Below are 18,808 nucleotides of genomic sequence, written 5' to 3' on the forward strand. Positions count from 1 at the left end.
TCCCTAATGAAGCTTGCCTCTTGTAGTTTGCGGACTTCTTCCGCTATTGCTTGGTCTCGTTTCGGGGCGAACACTCTCTTCTTCTGTCGGACGGGTGGAAAAGAGGGCAATACATTCAATTTATGTACCATGACCGAGGGATCGATTCCTGGCATGTCGTCATGACTCCAGACGAACACATCTTGATTGCTCCTCAAGAAAGTTATGAGCTCTTGATGGATTGCGAGTTTGGCGAGTGTTCCGATTTTGGTTGTTCGGTCCGGATTGGAGCTGTCGAGAGTTATCTCCTCTAGCTTCTCTGTTGGTTCTGCCACCGTTTGGTGCTCTTCTATGTTCAAGGCCTGGATTTGGTCTTCCATCATTCCCGTGTGGCCATTTGGCTTCCGCGGAGCTCTCCTACTCCATAATCCGTAGGAAACTTGATCATCAGGTGGTAAGTCGATGTCACCACCTTCCATGAGTTGAGCGTGGGTCGTCCGACGATAGCATTGTAAGCGGACGAGCAGTCGACCACCAGGTAGGTTACGTTCCTGGTGATTTGCTGGGGGTAATCGCCTACCGTTACTGATAACGTGACTGCGCCCAAAGGGAATACCCGGCTCCCTCCGAAACCAACGAGCGGGGCGTTCGTCGGTATCAATCGTTCCTTGTCAATCCTCATTTGTTGGAACGCCGGATAATACAAGATATCGATTGAGTTGCCGTTGTCGATCAATACCCGGTGCATGTTGTAGTCTCCTACTCGCATGCTGACAATGAGGGCATCATCGTGTGGGTGGTGAAGGCGTCATGCATCTTCCTTTGAGAACCCGATAATGGGGCATTCTTTCCTTGCTATCTTTGGCACGGTGCCCGTCAACTGGACGCTCTGCACCATCTGGAGGTACGTTTTGCGGGCCTTTTTTGAAGACCCGGCTGCAACTGTTCTTCCAACTATCATCCTTATGTCCCCTATGGGAGGTCTTGGTCGCTCGTTCTCTCGCCGAGGGTGTTGTTCTTGTGGGGGTGGATCCGTTCTCTCCTTACTGACGAACTTTTGCAGCTTTCCTTGTTGGATAAGGGCTTCAATTTGCTGCTTCAAGTCGTAGCAATCAGCTGTGTCGTGACCATGGTCACGGTGGAAGCAGCAATATTTATCCCTGGATCGTTTGTTGGGATCACTCTTCAGCTTTCCTGGAAACGTCAGGGCCTCCTCGTCCTTAATCTGCATTAGGACTTGGTCCATTGGGGTGGTTAACGGGGTGAAACTTGTGAACCTTCCGCCCATGGGTTTAGGGCGTCTCTCCTCCCTTCGGTCTCCCATCCTGCCTTTCTTCCGCCCCTGGTCCTGTTGGGGGTCTTCTTGTCGGTCTCTTTTCTTGGGCCTATCTTCTCGGGCTAATAGCGCGTCTTCAGCGTTCATATATTTGGTGGCCCTGTAAAGCACTTCTGACATGGTCTTTGGGTCGTTTTTGTATAGGGAGAACAAAAACTTACCCCCCTTCAGCCCATTCGTGAATGCTGCTACCAGTATCTTGTCGTTGGCTTCGTCGATCGAGAGCGCCTCTTTATTGAAGCGTGATATGTAGGCCTTTAATGTCTCCTCCTCTCGCTGCTTGATATTCATTAGGCAAGCTGTGGACTTCTTATACCGATGTCCTCCAATGAAGTGCGTAGTAAACTGAGCGCTTAGCTCCTTGAAGGTGCTGATGGAGTTGGGTGCTAGTCGGCTGAACCAAATCCTCGCTGCGCCCTTTAGGGTTGTAGGAAAGGCCCTGCACATAATCGCGTCTGCCACTCCCTGAAGGTGCATCAGGGTCTTGAAGGTCTCTAGGTGATCTAGAGGGTCTTTAACCCCGTCATAACTATCCATATTTGGCATGCGGAACTTGCTTGGCAGGGGGAAGGAGTTGACGGTTGTAGTAAAGGGCGAGTCAGTCCGGTTGACAAGGTCGTCAAGATCACTGGACACTCGTCCCTTGAGAGCGTTCATCATCACTTCCATCTGTTCCTTCATCGCCTGCATCTCCGCGATGATGGGTGGTGGAGCCGTATTTGCCAGAGAAGGAATGCTAGTGTCCTGTCGCATTGGTCTGCTTAGGGCGTTGCTCTCCTGTGGTCCTTCGTGATTCCTTCTTTCAGCGCTGGTCCCTTCTTGATCCGCTCTTTGGTTATTGGTCGCCGCATTTTTCTGGTTCAGCTGCTCTTCTAGATCGTGGTTTTGTTTGGTTAGGCGCTCCAAAGCTGTGGCGAGCATCCTGACCTGTCTCTCAAGAGCAGTCGTAGGGGCTTCTTATTCTTGAACGTTGTTAGTGGTCGCTATTGAGCGAGTGAGTACCATGTAACTCTTTTGTCTAGGAAGCGATAATGTGCGACGTTCCCCACAGACAGCGCCAACTGATGATGTCAAAAATATCATCAATAGGTCACACAGTACTCGCGACTCAAAGCGATCCTGCGCAACAAAAAACAATCAAAAGGAAACCTTAGAGAGCACCGGTGTGGCGCCGGCCAAACACTCTCCGAAGGTCAAGTTAGAATTATTCTCACAACTCTAGAGAGCTAGAGAGGGTAAATTATGCGTACCTTGATTTGCGAGGGTATTAGGGCTTTTATAGTAGTAGAGAGTCGGTTTTTTCCTTCTTGGTGTCCAAGTCTTTTCCATATGGGACTCTACTTCAAGTCTTTCTGAGTGTGGTGAGCAAGGTTTTCCTTATAGAGGAGATCTATTTTCAGTGTGCGTGTCTTCTAGAATCACCCTTGTGCTCGGATTTCCATACTGGAATTCTAGGGCGTTTCTAGGCAATGAGCGATAGAGATCTTAGATCATGGGCCCTTACTGTGCCCTTCGGCGATGGGCTTTCGAAGAGTGTTGGATCATCTTTACACTGGCCCAACAGTTCCTATCTGTCAGTCCCATTACAATAGGCCCGTCAGGCTCATATTTTATCCAGTTCAAAAATGTACATGCTTGTGCGGCACTAAAGCCTTACGGCATCCATTATATTTTTTTTCTCTTCTATAACTTACTTTTTCACAGTTTCAAAGTATGAATTTTTGCTATAAATCCAAAATTTTAATACTTAGAAGAATATAGAAAAGAAAGATCGAAAAGGAAGCAAAGCTGTGATTTCCTAAGTATATTTATACCCTCAACACTTTTTGATTGAATTATTTTCTCAAGTTATTTTAAGCAATCAAATTAGATGTCTAAACTTTTGGTCTTTTGATTAATCTCTTACTTTGATTGTTAGTAATTATGGATGGGCTAATTTTGTTTCTTCATTTTAATATATGAAATATATATTTGTAGTTAATTGAGATTGTAGAGAATTCTAAATGTAATAATGAGTATGGGGAATTCTAAACGAACTTGTATTGAGGTAGATTTTGCAAATCTTCCTTTGAATCCTTCTTTAAGAAGAATTTTTTTAATCATTGTCCTAAAGAAAAAAATCAGGTTTTAAGAACATATCTACAATATGGACTTTGTCAAGTAGTTGACTATACTTTTCCACAAAGTAAATTTGAAAAAAATAAAGTGTTGATCTATTTCAACATGGCTCAATGAATATAAGAATCAAATTAGGAAATGCTAATGAGTGTTCTTAGGGCACTGGTTAATAATCCATATAAAGAAAGTTTTTATGGAAAATGAAAAAAAAGTAATTAATATTTTGACAGCTTTTTTCATTTCCTATAAAAGTGATATTAAAACTTTCTTAAAGTGGATTATTAATGAGTGTCCTAAGAGCACTCGTTAGCAAAACCCATTTTTTATTATTGTCTTTTAATGTTGCCCCTCTGAGTTAAAATCTTGGCTCTACCACTTTCTTTAATTATCTTATAACTACCCTTTTCCCCAAGTTTCTCTTGTTGACTATATATATAGGGACGGGTTCAAACTATATATACGATACACTATAAAAAATATCATTACCATTGATTATCACTTCAACCCATTGCCATTTTGTGCTTATTTGGCCAACATGTGGGCAGAGGAGCCTGGTTATCTTATCCTATATATCTGAGCACATGATTAAAAGCCACATCCTTGAAAAAGTACTCGGCTCATCCCCGATTATCCTAATATATTGCAAATGACTAACCCCACACCTGACGTTCTAGTGAAAAAATAGCACCATTCCATTCACATTAACTTTATATCAGTCCAGAGGTGGTGGTGACTTTCATTGGTTGTGATCCACTGTAGTACCGTACATGAAAGCTAGCTAGTTGTTGAAACTCTTTAATACAGTGTGTACAATTTGTACCGGTCCTCTGATCATGCCATGTGCTTTAGTAAAATGTCACTGAGTCTGAGTGCACAATTTGATTCGATGTATCTATCTCCTGGTTTGTCATGAACCTACCTATTTGGCTATTAATATCATTCGAAACAGGAATCTTTACTTGTGGACATAATTTTTGCATTGACATAACTGTGAATAGTAGATAAAAAAATATTAGTTTATTTGAAAGTAATAAATAATCATTTACAGTTAATCAGAAGATTTTGATTCTTTAGTAACCTTACTTATTTTCCCAACGTTTTTTAATTTTCTTTATAACAATAGAAGGTTGCATTAAATTTTGCAAAAATCCTATTGTGCCACGTCTTTAGCTACATCACTTTTTTTTTCCTAATATTTTTTTAATACTACATATAAAGAAATAATAATATCTAGAAAATATATAATAATATTTCTTGGTTTTTCTTCCTCTCCTGATTCTTCCAACCATTGTTCACCATTTTTTTTAACTCATCTTCTTCTCTATAATTCTCCACCTTACTATTAGTCTTTCTCCAAATTTTCATCTCCCTTTTTTAAATCTTCTTTTTCTTCTTCTTTTCCCTATAAATTTCTTACTATTTCCTCTACACCTCTCTCCCATTCATTCCATGTTCTTCCTACAACAAGGTGATTACTCTTACTCAATGCCTCTCTCCCATAACAACCATAAAAAATGTTATGGAAAAATCAAGTTTGGACTTAGGTGGCACATAAAATCAAGTTTCACCTTAACATGGCCATGGAGTCATCTTCCTTGGTTGGGGAGAAATCTAAGAAAGTAAAAAATATATAATCATTTGTATCCAGTTGGTTGGTGAGAAGAAATTTTGTTTGTTTTAGTGGTTTGTATTTTCTTTTAGATTAGTAAGAAAGAAAGAGAAAACATAAAGCATTACAATTTTTTTTGTTTGTATCTATTTTTCAACACGTATGTTTATTAAAAAAAAAAAACAAAACAAAAAAACAAAACAGAAAACGTGACAATTTTGGTTTTCATCAGATTGCGCCTCATAGCCTCCGTGTCACAACCTTGGTAGCTGGTCTGTCCATTAAGCATTTTGGTCCTTTTGTAAGGATACTTCTCTGTCCATTAACCGGACCCTATTATTTATTAGGGTACTTCTTTTCTTTATAGGACCCTGTCCTGCAAACTATTCATCAAGGAGTCAGGGTGTGTATTGATATAATTTGCTTTTAAGGACTCACTGACATTGACAGTCATCTTCCTTGGTTGGGGAGAAATCTAAGAAAGTAAAATATATATAATCATTTGTACCCAGTTGGTTGGTGAGAAGAAATTTTGTTTGTTTTAGTGGTTTGTATTTTCTTTTAGATTAGTAAGAAAGAAAGAGAAAACATAAAGCATTACAATTTTTTTTGTTTGTATCTATTTTTCAACATGTATGTTTATTAAAAAAAAAAAACAAAACAGAAAACATGAAAATTTTGGTTTTCATCAGATTGCGCCTCATAGCCTCCGTGTCACAACCTTGGTAGCTGGTCTGTCCATTAAGCATTTTGGTCCTTTTGTAAGGATACTTCTCTGTCCATTAACCGGACCCTATTGTTTATTAGGGTACTTCTTTTCTTTATAGGACCCTGTCCTGCAAACTATTCATCAAGGAGTCAGGGTGTGTATTGATATAATTTGCTTTTAAGGACTCACTGACATTGACAGTTAATTGCAATGCTATCCTAGGTTGTCACTCATTTTTCCTTAAAACCCAACAAATCATATCTAATTAGTTAATTAGGATATGAAAAACAAAAAAGACAAAAAAAATATATATCCAAGGACTTGGACCTAGCTATAAAGTCAAGATCAAAGATACAATTTAAATCTTCTCATCTGCTGGATGCCATTTGCTACTATTCATGGCCATGGAAAAGGTGAACCTTGATTTTATGTGCCTTTTAAGTCTATAGACAATAGCCCAAATAACTTGGATTATTTGAGAGTATGGTTGTGACTTGTGAGTTTGAGCGGGATTTTCATTTTCTGAATTTCTGTGTTGTCAGTAAAGCCTTTTTTCTAGCTGAGTTTGTTTGACCACCCTATAAATTTTCTATGACAATTAGAAAAAAGTTTGAAACCCTCAAGTATCACATAAAATCCAGTTTCACCTTTACCATGGCCATGAACTTCCGTGGTAACTGGTAAGGGAGAAAATCAAAGCAAGTGAAAGAAAATTTTATTTTAGCTTTTTTAATCATTTGTTCTATTTGGTTGGTGATAAGAAAATTTTGTTTTTTGTCTTGGTGGTGTGTATTTTACTTTATTTTATTTTATTGGTTGATAAGTAAGAGAAACTGAGGATAAAAAACTATTCAGTTTCTTTTTCTAAAAATTAAATTTATATCCGTTCTTATTTAAATTTATTTTTTCAAAAAATGATTTTATTGTTTTAAAATAATTATAAAAAAATTTATACTAATTTAATATTTTTTATAATCAGTGATGGCTCTAAAAATGTTTTTTAGAATGGTCACTAAAACACCTAAATTATAAAAAAAATTAATAAAGAAATTACTTAAATATATTAACGTCACAAAAAAATGCAAATAAATAAACCATTACAATTTCCTTCTACTAACAAAGAGAAAAAGGAAAAAAAGGATTGATAAGAGATAAAACGGAAATTGAGAAGTGAGAGAGTATGAAATGATAATAGAGATGAAAAAAATGGAGAGAGAGAGAGAGAGAGAGAGAGAGAGAGAGAGAGAGAGAGAGAGAGAGAGAGAGAGAGAGAGAGAGAGAGAAACAAATAATACTTGTTACAATTGACCCGAGTTATTAAAGAGAGAAAAATTGTTGCGACTACAAAATGAAAAATAGCATAGTTGCCGGCTTTATCAAGGAGAACTCATGACCACGATATTTCTCTTGTTATCCATTTTTTTTTTTAGGAAAAATGAAATTAACGATTATTTTTATGTAACAGATTGAACGAGTTACAAATTTGAATAATTATATATATATATATATATATATTTTTTTTTTTTGAATAGGATTTTTGTTGAATTAATTTGTTCACTTGCTGTTTGGCCTAGTCTTTTTTTTTTTTTTTTTTTTGGGTTAATAATTGTTATTATTTAAGCCTTTATTTTTTGTTTAAGGGGTTAAGGATTATGTTTAGGTCCTTTAAAGGCTAGAATTATTTTTGGAGTAATACTATATTTACAACATTTTCATAACAAATCTTATGTGACATGCTATTATTAGTAAATAAAAAAATGATGTCAGCTTATTATTTAAGCCTTTATTTTTTGTTTAAGGGGTTAAGGATTATGTTTAGGTCCTTTAAAGACTAGAATTATTTTTGGAGTAATACTATATTTACAACATTTTCACAACAAATCTTATGTGACATGCTATTATTAGTAAATAAAAAAATGATGTCAGCTTACCACATAGGATTTGTTGCGAACTTATTTGTGAAAATGTTGTGGACATAGCATTTTGTTGAACCCAAATTCTTGTGATTATCAAGTCAAAGTGTTAAATATTTTTTAAGGATGGTCAAAATAGGTTAGTTTAGTGTGTTTGTGTATATATATATATATATATATATATAATTTATTTTTGTAGGAAGACCCTGACTTGAACGAAAAATACTTACATAGCCCTAGAGTAATGCTTCGAGCTCTCACATAGGGGGTGGGCTTCATGGGGGGACCAACCTGTGAGGCCCACCCCTTATGTGAGAGTCCAAAACACTGTTTTAACATAACAAACTTTTGTTTTAATCAAATTGCAAGTCCGGAGCATTGTTGTGACGGGTCAATATCATGTTTAAGATCTACAAGCTAGGTTTTAATTTTTATAAAACCTAGCTTTTAGATTTTCTTTTCCCTTAATTTTTTTTTTTAATGTTTTAAGAGGAGAGAGACATAAAAGAGTAGCACAAATATAAATTTACCCATGCTTTTAACAGAGGTAGGTAATGGGAGACAAAAAAAACTTATCTCAAGTGGGTAAAGTGCCAATTTTTAAACTATAGGTAGGCAAAGTGTTCTTCGGGCAAACTACAGGTGGGTAAAGCATAATTTTCCCTTCTTAAATCATACATTTCTAAAATATATAATAATTTCTCATTTTTTGGAATTTAATTAGATTTAAACTCTTCGATTTTTGCACTTAATAATTCACTCGCCACAAAAGTTAAAAAAATTAAATAGGCATGTGGCATACAATTGGATTCCAATTAAAATTGAATTTAAAATCTAATTAGATTTGAATTTTTTTTATTTTTACACTCAATAACTCGTTTGATACAAAAATTTAAAATTAAATGAGACACGTAGCTCAAAATTGAGATTCAATTAAAACCTAATTGAACTTTTTTCAAATTTTATTATTATTATTTTTTTTTTTTTGTGACGGAAAATTTTAATTTTTAATATTACCAAGTGGTGGCACAACTCATCAAGTGGGCGCAAAAATTAAGAACTTTTTCGTGGCTAGAAAAATCGGAAGACACGACAATTTTGGTTTGATCATATTCGGCGTCACAGCCTTGACGTCACAGCCTTGGCAGCAGGTTTTTTCATTAAGCTTATTGGCCCTTTTCAAGGACATATAATTTATTAGGGTGCTTCTCTTCTTTTAAGGACCCTGTCCTGCATTCCGCAGAAAAGGACCCTCTTCTGCAAACTATTAATAAATAGTTATGAAATTTTTTATAGAAAATTAAAAAAGTAATAGATTTTATTTATTTTTCAAATTTTCAATTTTTTATTATAAAATAATTAAAATATATGATTAATGAATGTTTAAATGCATCAATTATTATTATTATTTTTTGTTGTTGAAAAAAGTGCATTTATTAACTGAACCCAACTAATTAAACTATAATTCAACTAATAAATCATTGAAGAATTATTTCCATCTTTAAAGAAAAAATAAAAAATAGGTGTGTTTAATGGGCACCCGTGACCGTTAACACAATCCAAAATAAAAAACCTAAGGACTTGGACCTATAAAGATCCAAGTTACATCTTAAATCATCTGCTGGATCTGCCAACTGTCCAAACCGACGTCTAATGAGTCTTTTGGGTTAATATTGTAAAATTTAAAGTTAATTTGCGTTATACGAACTGTTCAAAGATAATTAGGAAAATGAGGAGAGAGACTGAATTTCGGCAATGACATTGCCGAAATTCAGCCAAAAAGCAGGAGAGAGAATACAAAGCAGGAGAGAGAATAAGGAAAAGGAAAAAGTAGGAGAGAGAATAGGGAGAGAGAAAATGTTGAATTTCGGCAATGGGATTGACGAAATTCCACTGCCCAGTTTTCCTACCGAATGCTGTGTGTCCGAGTGTGCCCGAGTGTAGAGTGCTCTTAAAAAAAAAAAAAAAAGGCAATCGCGGCAATGTCATTGCCGAAATAGGGGAATAAAATTTTTTTTTTAGCAATTGTGATAATGGCATTGCCAAAAATGGAAAAAAAAAATGGTTTCGAAATCTCTAAAAGAGTAAAAAACAGGTTTCATGTCCACAATATTTTCACAATAAATCACATATAATTAGTTATTATTAGTTAAAAAAAATTGTGACAACTAATTGTGGCAATGTCATTGCCGAAATAGGGAAAAAAAATTTGTGGTAATACCATTGCCGAAATAGGGAGAAAAATAAAAGTGATAAACTACTTGAGGCAATTGCATTGCCGAAATAGGGAGAAAAAAAAATTGGAAATACCATTGCCGAAATAGGGGAATAAAATTTTTTTTAGCAATTGTGACAATGGGATTGCCGAAAATGTGAGAAAAAAAAGAGAAAAGGATTATGGCAATGGGATTTCCGAAATAGGAAAACAAATTTCGACAATTCCATTGACGAAAATGTGGGAAAAAAAATGATTTGTGGGAATCAAAATTTTTCCCCTATTTCGGTAAAATGTGAAAAAAAAAAAAACAAAAAAAAAAAAAAAGGAGAAAAAAATTACGGCAACGGGATTGCCGAAATAGGGGGAAAACAATTTCCCCCCTATTTCGGCAATACCATTGCCGTAATTGTTAAAAAAAATAAAAATAAAAATAAGAGAAATGGATTACGGCAATGGTATTGCCGTAATCCATTTCTCTTCTTTTTTTTTTTTCTTTTTTTTTTTTTTTAACAATTACGGCAATACATTGCCGTAATTGTTAAAAAAAAAAAAAAAAAAAAAAAAGAGAGGGATTACGGCAATACCATGCCCTTTCTCTTTTTTTTTTTTTTTTTTTTAACAATTTGCAAATAATCCCGTAATTTTTTTTTTTTTTCACATTTTGCCGAAATAGGGGAAAAATTTTGATTCCCACAAATCTTTTTTTTTTTTCCCACATTTTCGTCAATGGAATTGTCGAAATTTGTTTTCCTATTTCGGAAATCCCATTGCCATAATCCTTTTCTCTTTTTTTTCTCACATTTTCGACAATCCCATTGTCACAATTGCTAAAAAAAAATTTATTCCCCTATTTCGGCAATGGTATTTCCAATTTTTTTTCTCCCTATTTCGGCAATGCAATTGCCTCAAATAGTTTATCACTTTTATTTTTCTCCCTATTTCGGCAATGGTATTGCCACAAATTTTTTTTCCCTATTTCGGCAATGACATTGCCACAATTAGTTGTCACAATTTTTTTAACTAATAATAACTAATTATATGTGATTTATTGTGAAAATATTGTGGACATGAAACCTATTTTTTACTCTTCCAGAGATTTCGAAACCATTTTTTTTTTCCATTTTTGGCAATGCCATTATCACAATTGCTAAAAAAAAAAAAAATTTATTCCCCTATTTCGGCAATGACATTGCCGCGATTTTTTTTTTTTTTTTTTTTAAGAGCACTCTACACTCGGGCACACTCGGACACATAGCATTCGGTAGGAAAACTGGGCAGTGGAATTTCGTCAATTCCATTGCCGAAATTCAACATTTTCTCTCTCCCTATTCTCTCTCCTACTTTTTCCTTTTCCTTATTCTCTCTCCTGCTTTTTGGCTGAATTTCGGCAATGCCATTGCCGAAATTCAGTCTCTCTCCTCATTTTCCCAATTATCTTTGAACAGTTCGTATAACGCAAATTAACTTTGAATTTTACAATATTAACCCAAAAGACTCGACGGTCTAATATTGCCATGTGAAAAAAAACAACTGGTCAGTGTGGCACAGGCACATCACATGATTCACATGTATTGGATTGGATATTTGGATCCTTCCTTTGTTTCTTTTTTTCTTTTTTTTGATAGAAAGGGATCCTTCCTTTCGTTGCATATGGTTAAGGCAAATGTTGGGGTGTGATGCTTCTTAAGGATGTACTTTTCATTTAAAAAGCCACAAAAGTTGTAAAAATGTGTAAAAAATAGTATAAAGCTGCAAAAAGTTACAAAAGAGGACAAAAAAAAAAAACTGTACAAAAAAAAGTAAAAAAGAAGAAGATGAAGCTGTTGTTAAGGTGCCGTTGACACAACCCTATGGTTAAACAGAATAGATCCAGACTCCAGTATATATATGGAAGGTACTACTGTACTAAAATATAAATTTAATAACAGGTAATTGAAGGGTGTAATATTTCTTAAAATTATACATGATTAAAATTATATATGAGATTTCTCTTTGTAATAACTTTATGTGTGTGTGAGATGAAAGATCTGCACATACTAAAGGGAATAGTTTGATACTAGAAGAGGTCTGGATATATATAAAACAAAAATACATCTCTTGTACGGATAAACTTGTCTTCCTTTTTTTTTACCTGTTCACACCACTTTTTTTAAAAAAATTTTATTTTAAAATTTTTACTTAAGGTCTGTTTGGATACTGTTTATTATTGAAAACTGAAAACACTATAACAAAATAATTTTTAAATGTGTGAATAGCACCATGGGACCTAGTTTTAAAGTTGTTTTTACTGAATAAAGTATTTGCGGGTCCTGTGAACAATACACGGGATCCACTGAAAAACGCACAACGCAGCTGAAAACACTTTTCAGCTCTATCCAAACATAGGTTTTGGGTCCGTTTGGATACTGCTTATTTTGTTGAAAACTGAAAATACTGTAACAAAATAATTTTTAAATATGTGAATAGTACCATGAGACTCATTTTTAATGAAAAAATTGCTAAAAAAAGAAGTTTGTGGGTCTTGTAAATAATGTATGGGACCCATTAGTGTGACACATCTCATCGCAAAATTTGGACGTCCAAAGAAGTAGTGGTCCAATGCACAGTACACAGAACCCACTGGCAGGTTTATGTCCCATGTTCACGTGCTTCTCAAAAAAAACATTTTTTTTAATTTTTATTTCCTCTCCGAAACTCAGCCCGTGTGACTCAGGCTGGGTTTGGATCCAGCTTTTTGCGTTTGCGTTGCGTTTCTGTTTTTTTTTTTTTTTTTTTTCACGCGTTTTCATTTGGAGTATTGCGGTTACTGTTCAATGAACAGTAACCGCAATTGTTGACTTTCTGCAGTGAACAGTGCACATTGTTCACGGACCCACAAATTACACTTTTTATCAACTTTTTCATTAAAAATGGGTCCCACAGCACTATTCACACATTTAAAAATTATTTTGCTACAGTATTTTCAGTTTTCAATTTTAAGTTTCAGCAAAACCTTACCGCATCCATTATAATTTTTTTTCTCTTCTATATCTTACTTTTTCACGGTTTCGAAGTACGAATTTTGCCATAAATCCAAAAGTTTAATACTTAGAAGAAAATAGAAAAAAAGAAAAGAAAAAAGGATCAAAAAGGAAGCAAGGCAATAAATTTTCAAGTATATCTATACCTTTAACACTTTTAGATTAAATTATTTTCTCAAGTTATTTCAATATTTTGAGTAATCAAATTATATGTCTAAGCTTTTGGCCTTTTAATTAATCTCTTACTTTAATTGTTAGTAACTATAGATGGGCTAATTTTGTTTATTTGTTTTAATATATAAAATGTATATTTGTAGTTAATTGAGATTGTGGAGAATCCTAAATGTAATAATGAGTCCAGAAAATTCTAAACAAACTTGTATTGAGATAGAATTTGCAAATCTTCCTTTGGATTCTTCTTTAAGAAGAAAATTTTTTATTATTGTCCTAAAGATATAGATCAAGTTTGAAGAACATATCTACAATGTGGACCTTATCAACTAGTTGACCATACTTTTTTACAAAGAGAATTTGAAAAAATAAAGTGTTGATCTAATTCAACATGGTTCAATGAATATAAGGATCAAATTTTTTATTATTTTCTTTTAATGTTGTCCCCATAAGCTTAAGTGTTCGTTTGGCATTAGATATAAGCTAATTTGGCATTAGATATAAGCTAATTTTTTTTTGTATATTTCATGTACTATTTGCGGGTTCTACATAGCTTTTTTTGTCTCAATTTTATTTCAAATAATTTACTTTTAGTTTTTGAAAATAAATTAGCCCTTGATTTTTTTTTCTACATATTATACAAATCAATAAGCAATTCCCAAAACATAGAATCCTTGAATTACATGGTAGAATTGAACTCATGGGGTCAGTTGACTTGACCACAACACTAATTAGGTGTTAACATTTTCCTTGGCGAATTAGTTTCTATTAAGGTTTAAATTCCACGAGGCCATGTTGCTCAATTCAACACGTTTATTTATTTAAAAAAAAAAAAAACTAAAAAAATGCTAAAAACATAAAAAAGTCTACAACTTTTATCACAACTAGTGTGCAACTTCGTGTATATGCATGAGTACAATTAAAAACAATTATAATCACATAGTTCAAAAGATACATGGTATTAGCTTGCATATTTTTTAAATGGGAAAATTACACTTTGCCCGCTTGTGGTTTGCCCGAAAAACACTTTACTTACCCGCGGTTTAAAAATTGGCATTTTACCCACCTAAAGTAAGCTTTATTTGTCTCCCATTACTCACCTCTATTAAAAGTAGGGATAAATTTATATTTTTGCTACCCTTTTATATCTCTCTCCTCTCAAAACATAAAAAACAAACAAGGGACCAATTAAGTAAAATTTATTTAGCCTTCTAAAAAATGTATAATTTATTGACAATTTAAAATTTTTGTTAATAAAAAGAAGGGGGAGTGGGCAGATTTAAAAAATTTAAGGACTTTTTCTTTTGAGAAACTTTAAGTGTTAAAATAACTTATTTGAAATATCAGGGACTAAAAGTGCTCACCATGTAAACTAGAATTCCATATAAAAAACAATAATAATAAATATCTAATGCTAGAATATATAATTCCATATACAAACATGGTCAAATAAATGTCTATTAATAATTATAATATTATAAAATTTCATATTGAAAAAATATTTTTAAAATTAAAAAAAAATTATATTAAACATAGCTCGTTTGGTAACTAAATGAATTTCATTCTTGACCAAACCCAACAGCTCATTTATAACCCTAGTCAAGGCGCAAGGGCTATATAAAGGTGTCCATGTGAAGTAATATGTTCCCAAGTAACCCATTCCACTAAAAAACGTAGTAGCTTCACCAAAGACCTTAGTCAATGGCTCTTAACCTACTTGCTTCACTCCCTATCTGCAATTTCAATAGACTACCACCTATCCCATCTAAAGGTCCTATCTCACTTGTAAAATCCAGAAGTGGCATCGTTGTCCAATGCATGCCAGCCAGCAAAATATCAAACAGTTCCACTATTTTGAGGCGATCAGCAAATTACAAACCTACCGATTGGCACTATGACTACATTCAGTCATTGAGAAATGAATATACGGTACGCTTGTGTTCCTGTTTTCATTTGTTAATTTTACTAGTGATAGTAATTGTTAATAATGGAAACTGATTATACCCTATTAATGTTAAAATTGTGATGTAGGGGGAATCGTGCACTAGACAAAATAATATGTTAAAGGAACAAGTGAGGATGATGCTTCACAAAGTAGTGGATCCTTTAGAGCAACTTGAGCTGATAGATATCTTGCAGAAATTGGGAATATCTTATCACTTTGAGGGAGAAATAAAGAGAATATTAGAAGGACTTTACGATAATATTGACCATGGTAGTGATACGGATATGTGGAAGATGAAGAATTTATATGCCACAGCTCTTAAATTTAGACTCCTAAGACAACATGGATATATTGTGTCTCCAGGTATTAAAGGAATTTTTTTATAAAAAAAAAAAATCACAAGATGATATTTATACGTAAGATAAAAATGAAGTTTAGTTTCTTAATTAGGAGTTGTAATAACTTAGGTTAAATTCAACCATGTAGTCATTTTGTTCAATAAAACACATGGTTGAATTTAATGTCATTGAAAAAAATAACATTGTTGATTAATGCAGCCATATAGTTAAATTTAATTAAAGAACCTAGAATATAATACCTAAAAAATTCTATTTGAGCTTTAATCCCTCACACTTCATTTATAGTTAACATTGTCGTGTTGGTCATTACAGAAGTATTCAATAGTTTCACTGACCAGAGAGGGAGTTTCAAAGCATTTCTTTGTGAGGATACAAAGAGTATGCTATCCTTGTATGAAGCATCATTCCTTTCGATAGAAAATGAAAATATCTTGGAAGAAGCAAGAGATTTCTCAACCAAACATCTAGAAGAATATGTTATGCAGAATAAAGATACAAATCTTTCTACTTTGGTGAGCCATTCTTTGGAGCTTCCATTGCATCGGAGGGTGCTTAGGTTGGAACAAAGGTGGTTCATTGACATATATAGAAGCAGAGAAGACATGAACCCTATCTTGCTTGAGCTTGCAGAATTGGATTTTAACATGGTACAAGCAGTCTACCAAGAAGAACTAAAACAATTATCAAGGTAAAAATAAATCTCATGGCAACATGAGAAAATAGATATTAAATAAGTAATAGCCTTTTAAGCTTTTGTTTGATTTACTAAATTTGAAAGAAGCATTAATTTTTGTAATTATAACACTCATATATTCTTCTTTGATTCATACAAAGATGGTGGAAGAGCACAGGCCTTGCAGGGAATTTGAGCTTTGTGAGGGATAGGCTGCTGGAGTGTTTCTTATGGTCAGTGGGATTTATATTTCAGCCGCAATTTGGAAATTGTAGGAGAATGTCAACAAAGTGCAATGCCCTGATAACAACAATAGATGATATTTATGATGTATATGGCACTTTGGATGAACTTGAGCGCTTCACAGATGCTATTGAGAGGTTTGTAATGAACAATACTATAGACACAAAAAATTTCACAACATTTTTTATTACAGTTGAGTTAATAAGTTTTTATTGATTTTTATTTGGACCTATCACTAACATTACTTTTTACCTACCACTAACAATCAGTTACATCAGTCGAGTGAAAATTTTTTTGTCAAATTTTCTTGTGTCTACAGACTTTCTCTGTTTCTAATATTAATAATGCTACACCTCAAATGCATTAAAGATATCTTTGTGTGACATATAGATATAACGGCGATCTTTGTAATTTCAGATGGGATGTCAATGCAATGGATGGGCTCCCAGATTATATGAAGACAAGTTTCTTTGCTCTATACAATTCAGTTAATGAAATGGCTTTTGACACCCTTAAGGAACAAGGAATCAACATCGTCCCATACCTTAAAAAAGTGGTATGGACTTCATTTCTAAATTCATCAATATAAATCCTCAACATTTTCTTCTTAAACACATATAAGTGTTATACTAACTCTAAGTCATTGTTTCTCTATAATTTTTTTAGTGGGCAGATTTATGTAGATCTTATTTGTTGGAGGCAAAGTGGCACAGCAGCGGATATACACCGAGCCTTCAGGAATACATTGAGAATGCATTGATTTCAATAGCAGGACCAAATCAAATGGTACAGGCTTATATTTGTGTCACAAATCCACTAACAAGGGAAACCTTGGATTACTTGAATGAGTACCCTAACATCATCCGTTGGTCATCATTGATTTCACGACTTGAGAATGATCTTGGAACATCTCCGGTATGATTCATATTCAACGTTACAAATCTAAATGTGAATTAAATTTCAAATAAGTAGATAACATGGTAGTATGTACACAAATACTTATAGGCTTGGACATATTCTTTTGTGAAATGGATTCTCCATTAATTTTATTAGGAACCTTGTCCACAAACTACCCTATCCTAGGAGTTTCAACCTGCATGCTCTAAAATACTTTACACTAACATAGATATATGGAATCTCAGGATGAGTTAAAAAGAGGTGATGTTCCTAAATCGATTCAGTGTTACATGAATGAAACTGGTGCAAGTGAAGAAGACGCCCGTGAGTACATAAGGTGTATGATTAGTGCAACATGGAAAAAGATGAATGAATGCCCAGCTACAAGTTCTCTCTTGTCTCAAACATTTATAGAAATGACATTCAACGCTCCAAGGATGACCTACTTCATGTACCACCATGGAGATGGACATGGTGTTGGGAATCATAAAATTAAGGACTGTATATTGTCATTACTTGTTCAATCCATTCCATTAAAGAAAAATTCATGTGATTAATTATTGATATATAAGGATGTAACTTTTAAGTTTTAGTTTGACAATTGTAATAGTCGGAGTCATAAGGAAAGTAGAACCCATCAATAAAGCCAGTGGCTCACACTGTCTTCTTACTTTAATTCCTATGTTATCCAATTGTAGTTCATGTTTTCTTTTTCCTTTCTTCCTTTTCATTTGGAATATATTTGTTAAGAATGTATTGTTGTTTCCATTGATGAGTGAGTTTTACGGGTTAAAAGTTAATTACTTCTTCCTTACTGCACTAGTAATGCCTAGTTCTTTAAAAAATTCATGATATAAAAGCTAGTTCGCTATTGGTAGGGTTTATTTTATGGATAGCTGGAATTACTATCATTAATAGATGAAAGAGACAGTACAGTGGGCTCTAAAGAAATTAAGAAACAGTTACGTATGACATTGGAGCTGTCTCACTCCCTATAACCTATAAAAGTCTTCACAAGTTCTCCATTTTGTGCTTCTTTGGCCAACACGTGGGCAGAGCAGCCTGGTTATCCTATATATCTGAGCACATGATTAAAAGCCACATCCTTAAAAAAGTACTCCGCTCATCCCCGATTATCCTTATATATTGCACATGACTAACCCCACACCTGACGTTCTAGTGAAAAAATAGCACCATTCACATGTGATCCACTGTAGTACTGTACATGAAAGCTAGTTGTTGAATCTCGTTCATACAGTGTGTACAATTTGTGTGCTTTAGTAAAATATCAACTGGATTATGCCATGTGCTTTAGTAAAATATCAGCTGAGTGAACAATTTGATTCAATGTATCTATCTCCCAGTTCGCCATGCACCTACCTATTTGGCTATTTCTATCCTTCCAAACAGAAATCTTTACTTGTGGACATAATTTTTGTCTTGACATGACTATAAATGGTGGAAAAAAAAAAGATAAGTTTATATGAAAGTGATAAACAGTCACTTTTATAGTCAATCAGAAGATTTGGAATCTTTAGTCACGTTACTTATTTTTCCTAACATATTTTTTAATTTTCTTTATAATAATAGAAGGTTGCATTAAATTTTGCAAAACTCC

At 33.9% G+C, this 18,808-nt stretch overlaps 3 protein-coding genes across 3 annotated transcripts; 1 reads left to right on the top strand and 2 right to left on the bottom strand.

Annotated features, from left to right (window-relative positions):
* Positions 1-358: 358 nt before the first annotated feature.
* Positions 359-748, bottom strand: LOC115961455. Its single transcript, XM_031080436.1, has one exon. The coding sequence runs from the start codon at positions 746-748 to the stop codon at positions 359-361; it is 390 nt and encodes a 129-aa protein (XP_030936296.1).
* Positions 749-787: 39 nt separating this feature from the next.
* Positions 788-1,402, bottom strand: LOC115961456. The gene has a single exon (XM_031080437.1). The coding sequence runs from the start codon at positions 1,400-1,402 to the stop codon at positions 788-790; it is 615 nt and encodes a 204-aa protein (XP_030936297.1).
* A 13,332-nt stretch (positions 1,403-14,734) lies between these two features.
* On the top strand, positions 14,735-17,866 carry LOC115960741 (myrcene synthase, chloroplastic-like). Its single transcript, XM_031079723.1, has 7 exons — positions 14,735-15,002; positions 15,105-15,381; positions 15,690-16,065; positions 16,212-16,430; positions 16,711-16,849; positions 16,960-17,208; positions 17,436-17,866. The coding sequence occupies exons 1-7, from the start codon at positions 14,775-14,777 to the stop codon at positions 17,745-17,747; spliced, it is 1,800 nt and encodes a 599-aa protein (XP_030935583.1). The 5' UTR covers positions 14,735-14,774; the 3' UTR covers positions 17,748-17,866.
* Positions 17,867-18,808: the final 942 nt, after the last annotated feature.

Source organism: Quercus lobata, chromosome 9, assembly GCF_001633185.2.
Source record: "Quercus lobata isolate SW786 chromosome 9, ValleyOak3.0 Primary Assembly, whole genome shotgun sequence".
In the NCBI taxonomy this organism is placed as follows: domain Eukaryota; kingdom Viridiplantae; phylum Streptophyta; class Magnoliopsida; order Fagales; family Fagaceae; genus Quercus; species Quercus lobata.

Excerpts from the sequence above, each read along its gene's own strand:
- LOC115961456 (XM_031080437.1), bottom strand. The coding sequence starts at position 1,402 with ATGAACGCTGAAGACGCGCTATTAGCCCGAGAAGATAGGCCCAAGAAA.
- LOC115961455 (XM_031080436.1), bottom strand. The coding sequence starts at position 748 with ATGCGAGTAGGAGACTACAACATGCACCGGGTATTGATCGACAACGGC.
- LOC115960741 (XM_031079723.1), top strand. The coding sequence starts at position 14,775 with ATGGCTCTTAACCTACTTGCTTCACTCCCTATCTGCAATTTCAATAGA. Across the intron at positions 15,382-15,689 it reads TGGATATATTGTGTCTCCAG|AAGTATTCAATAGTTTCACT; the intron begins GTATTAAAGGAA and ends TGGTCATTACAG. Across the intron at positions 16,850-16,959 it reads TCCCATACCTTAAAAAAGTG|TGGGCAGATTTATGTAGATC; the intron begins GTATGGACTTCA and ends TAATTTTTTTAG.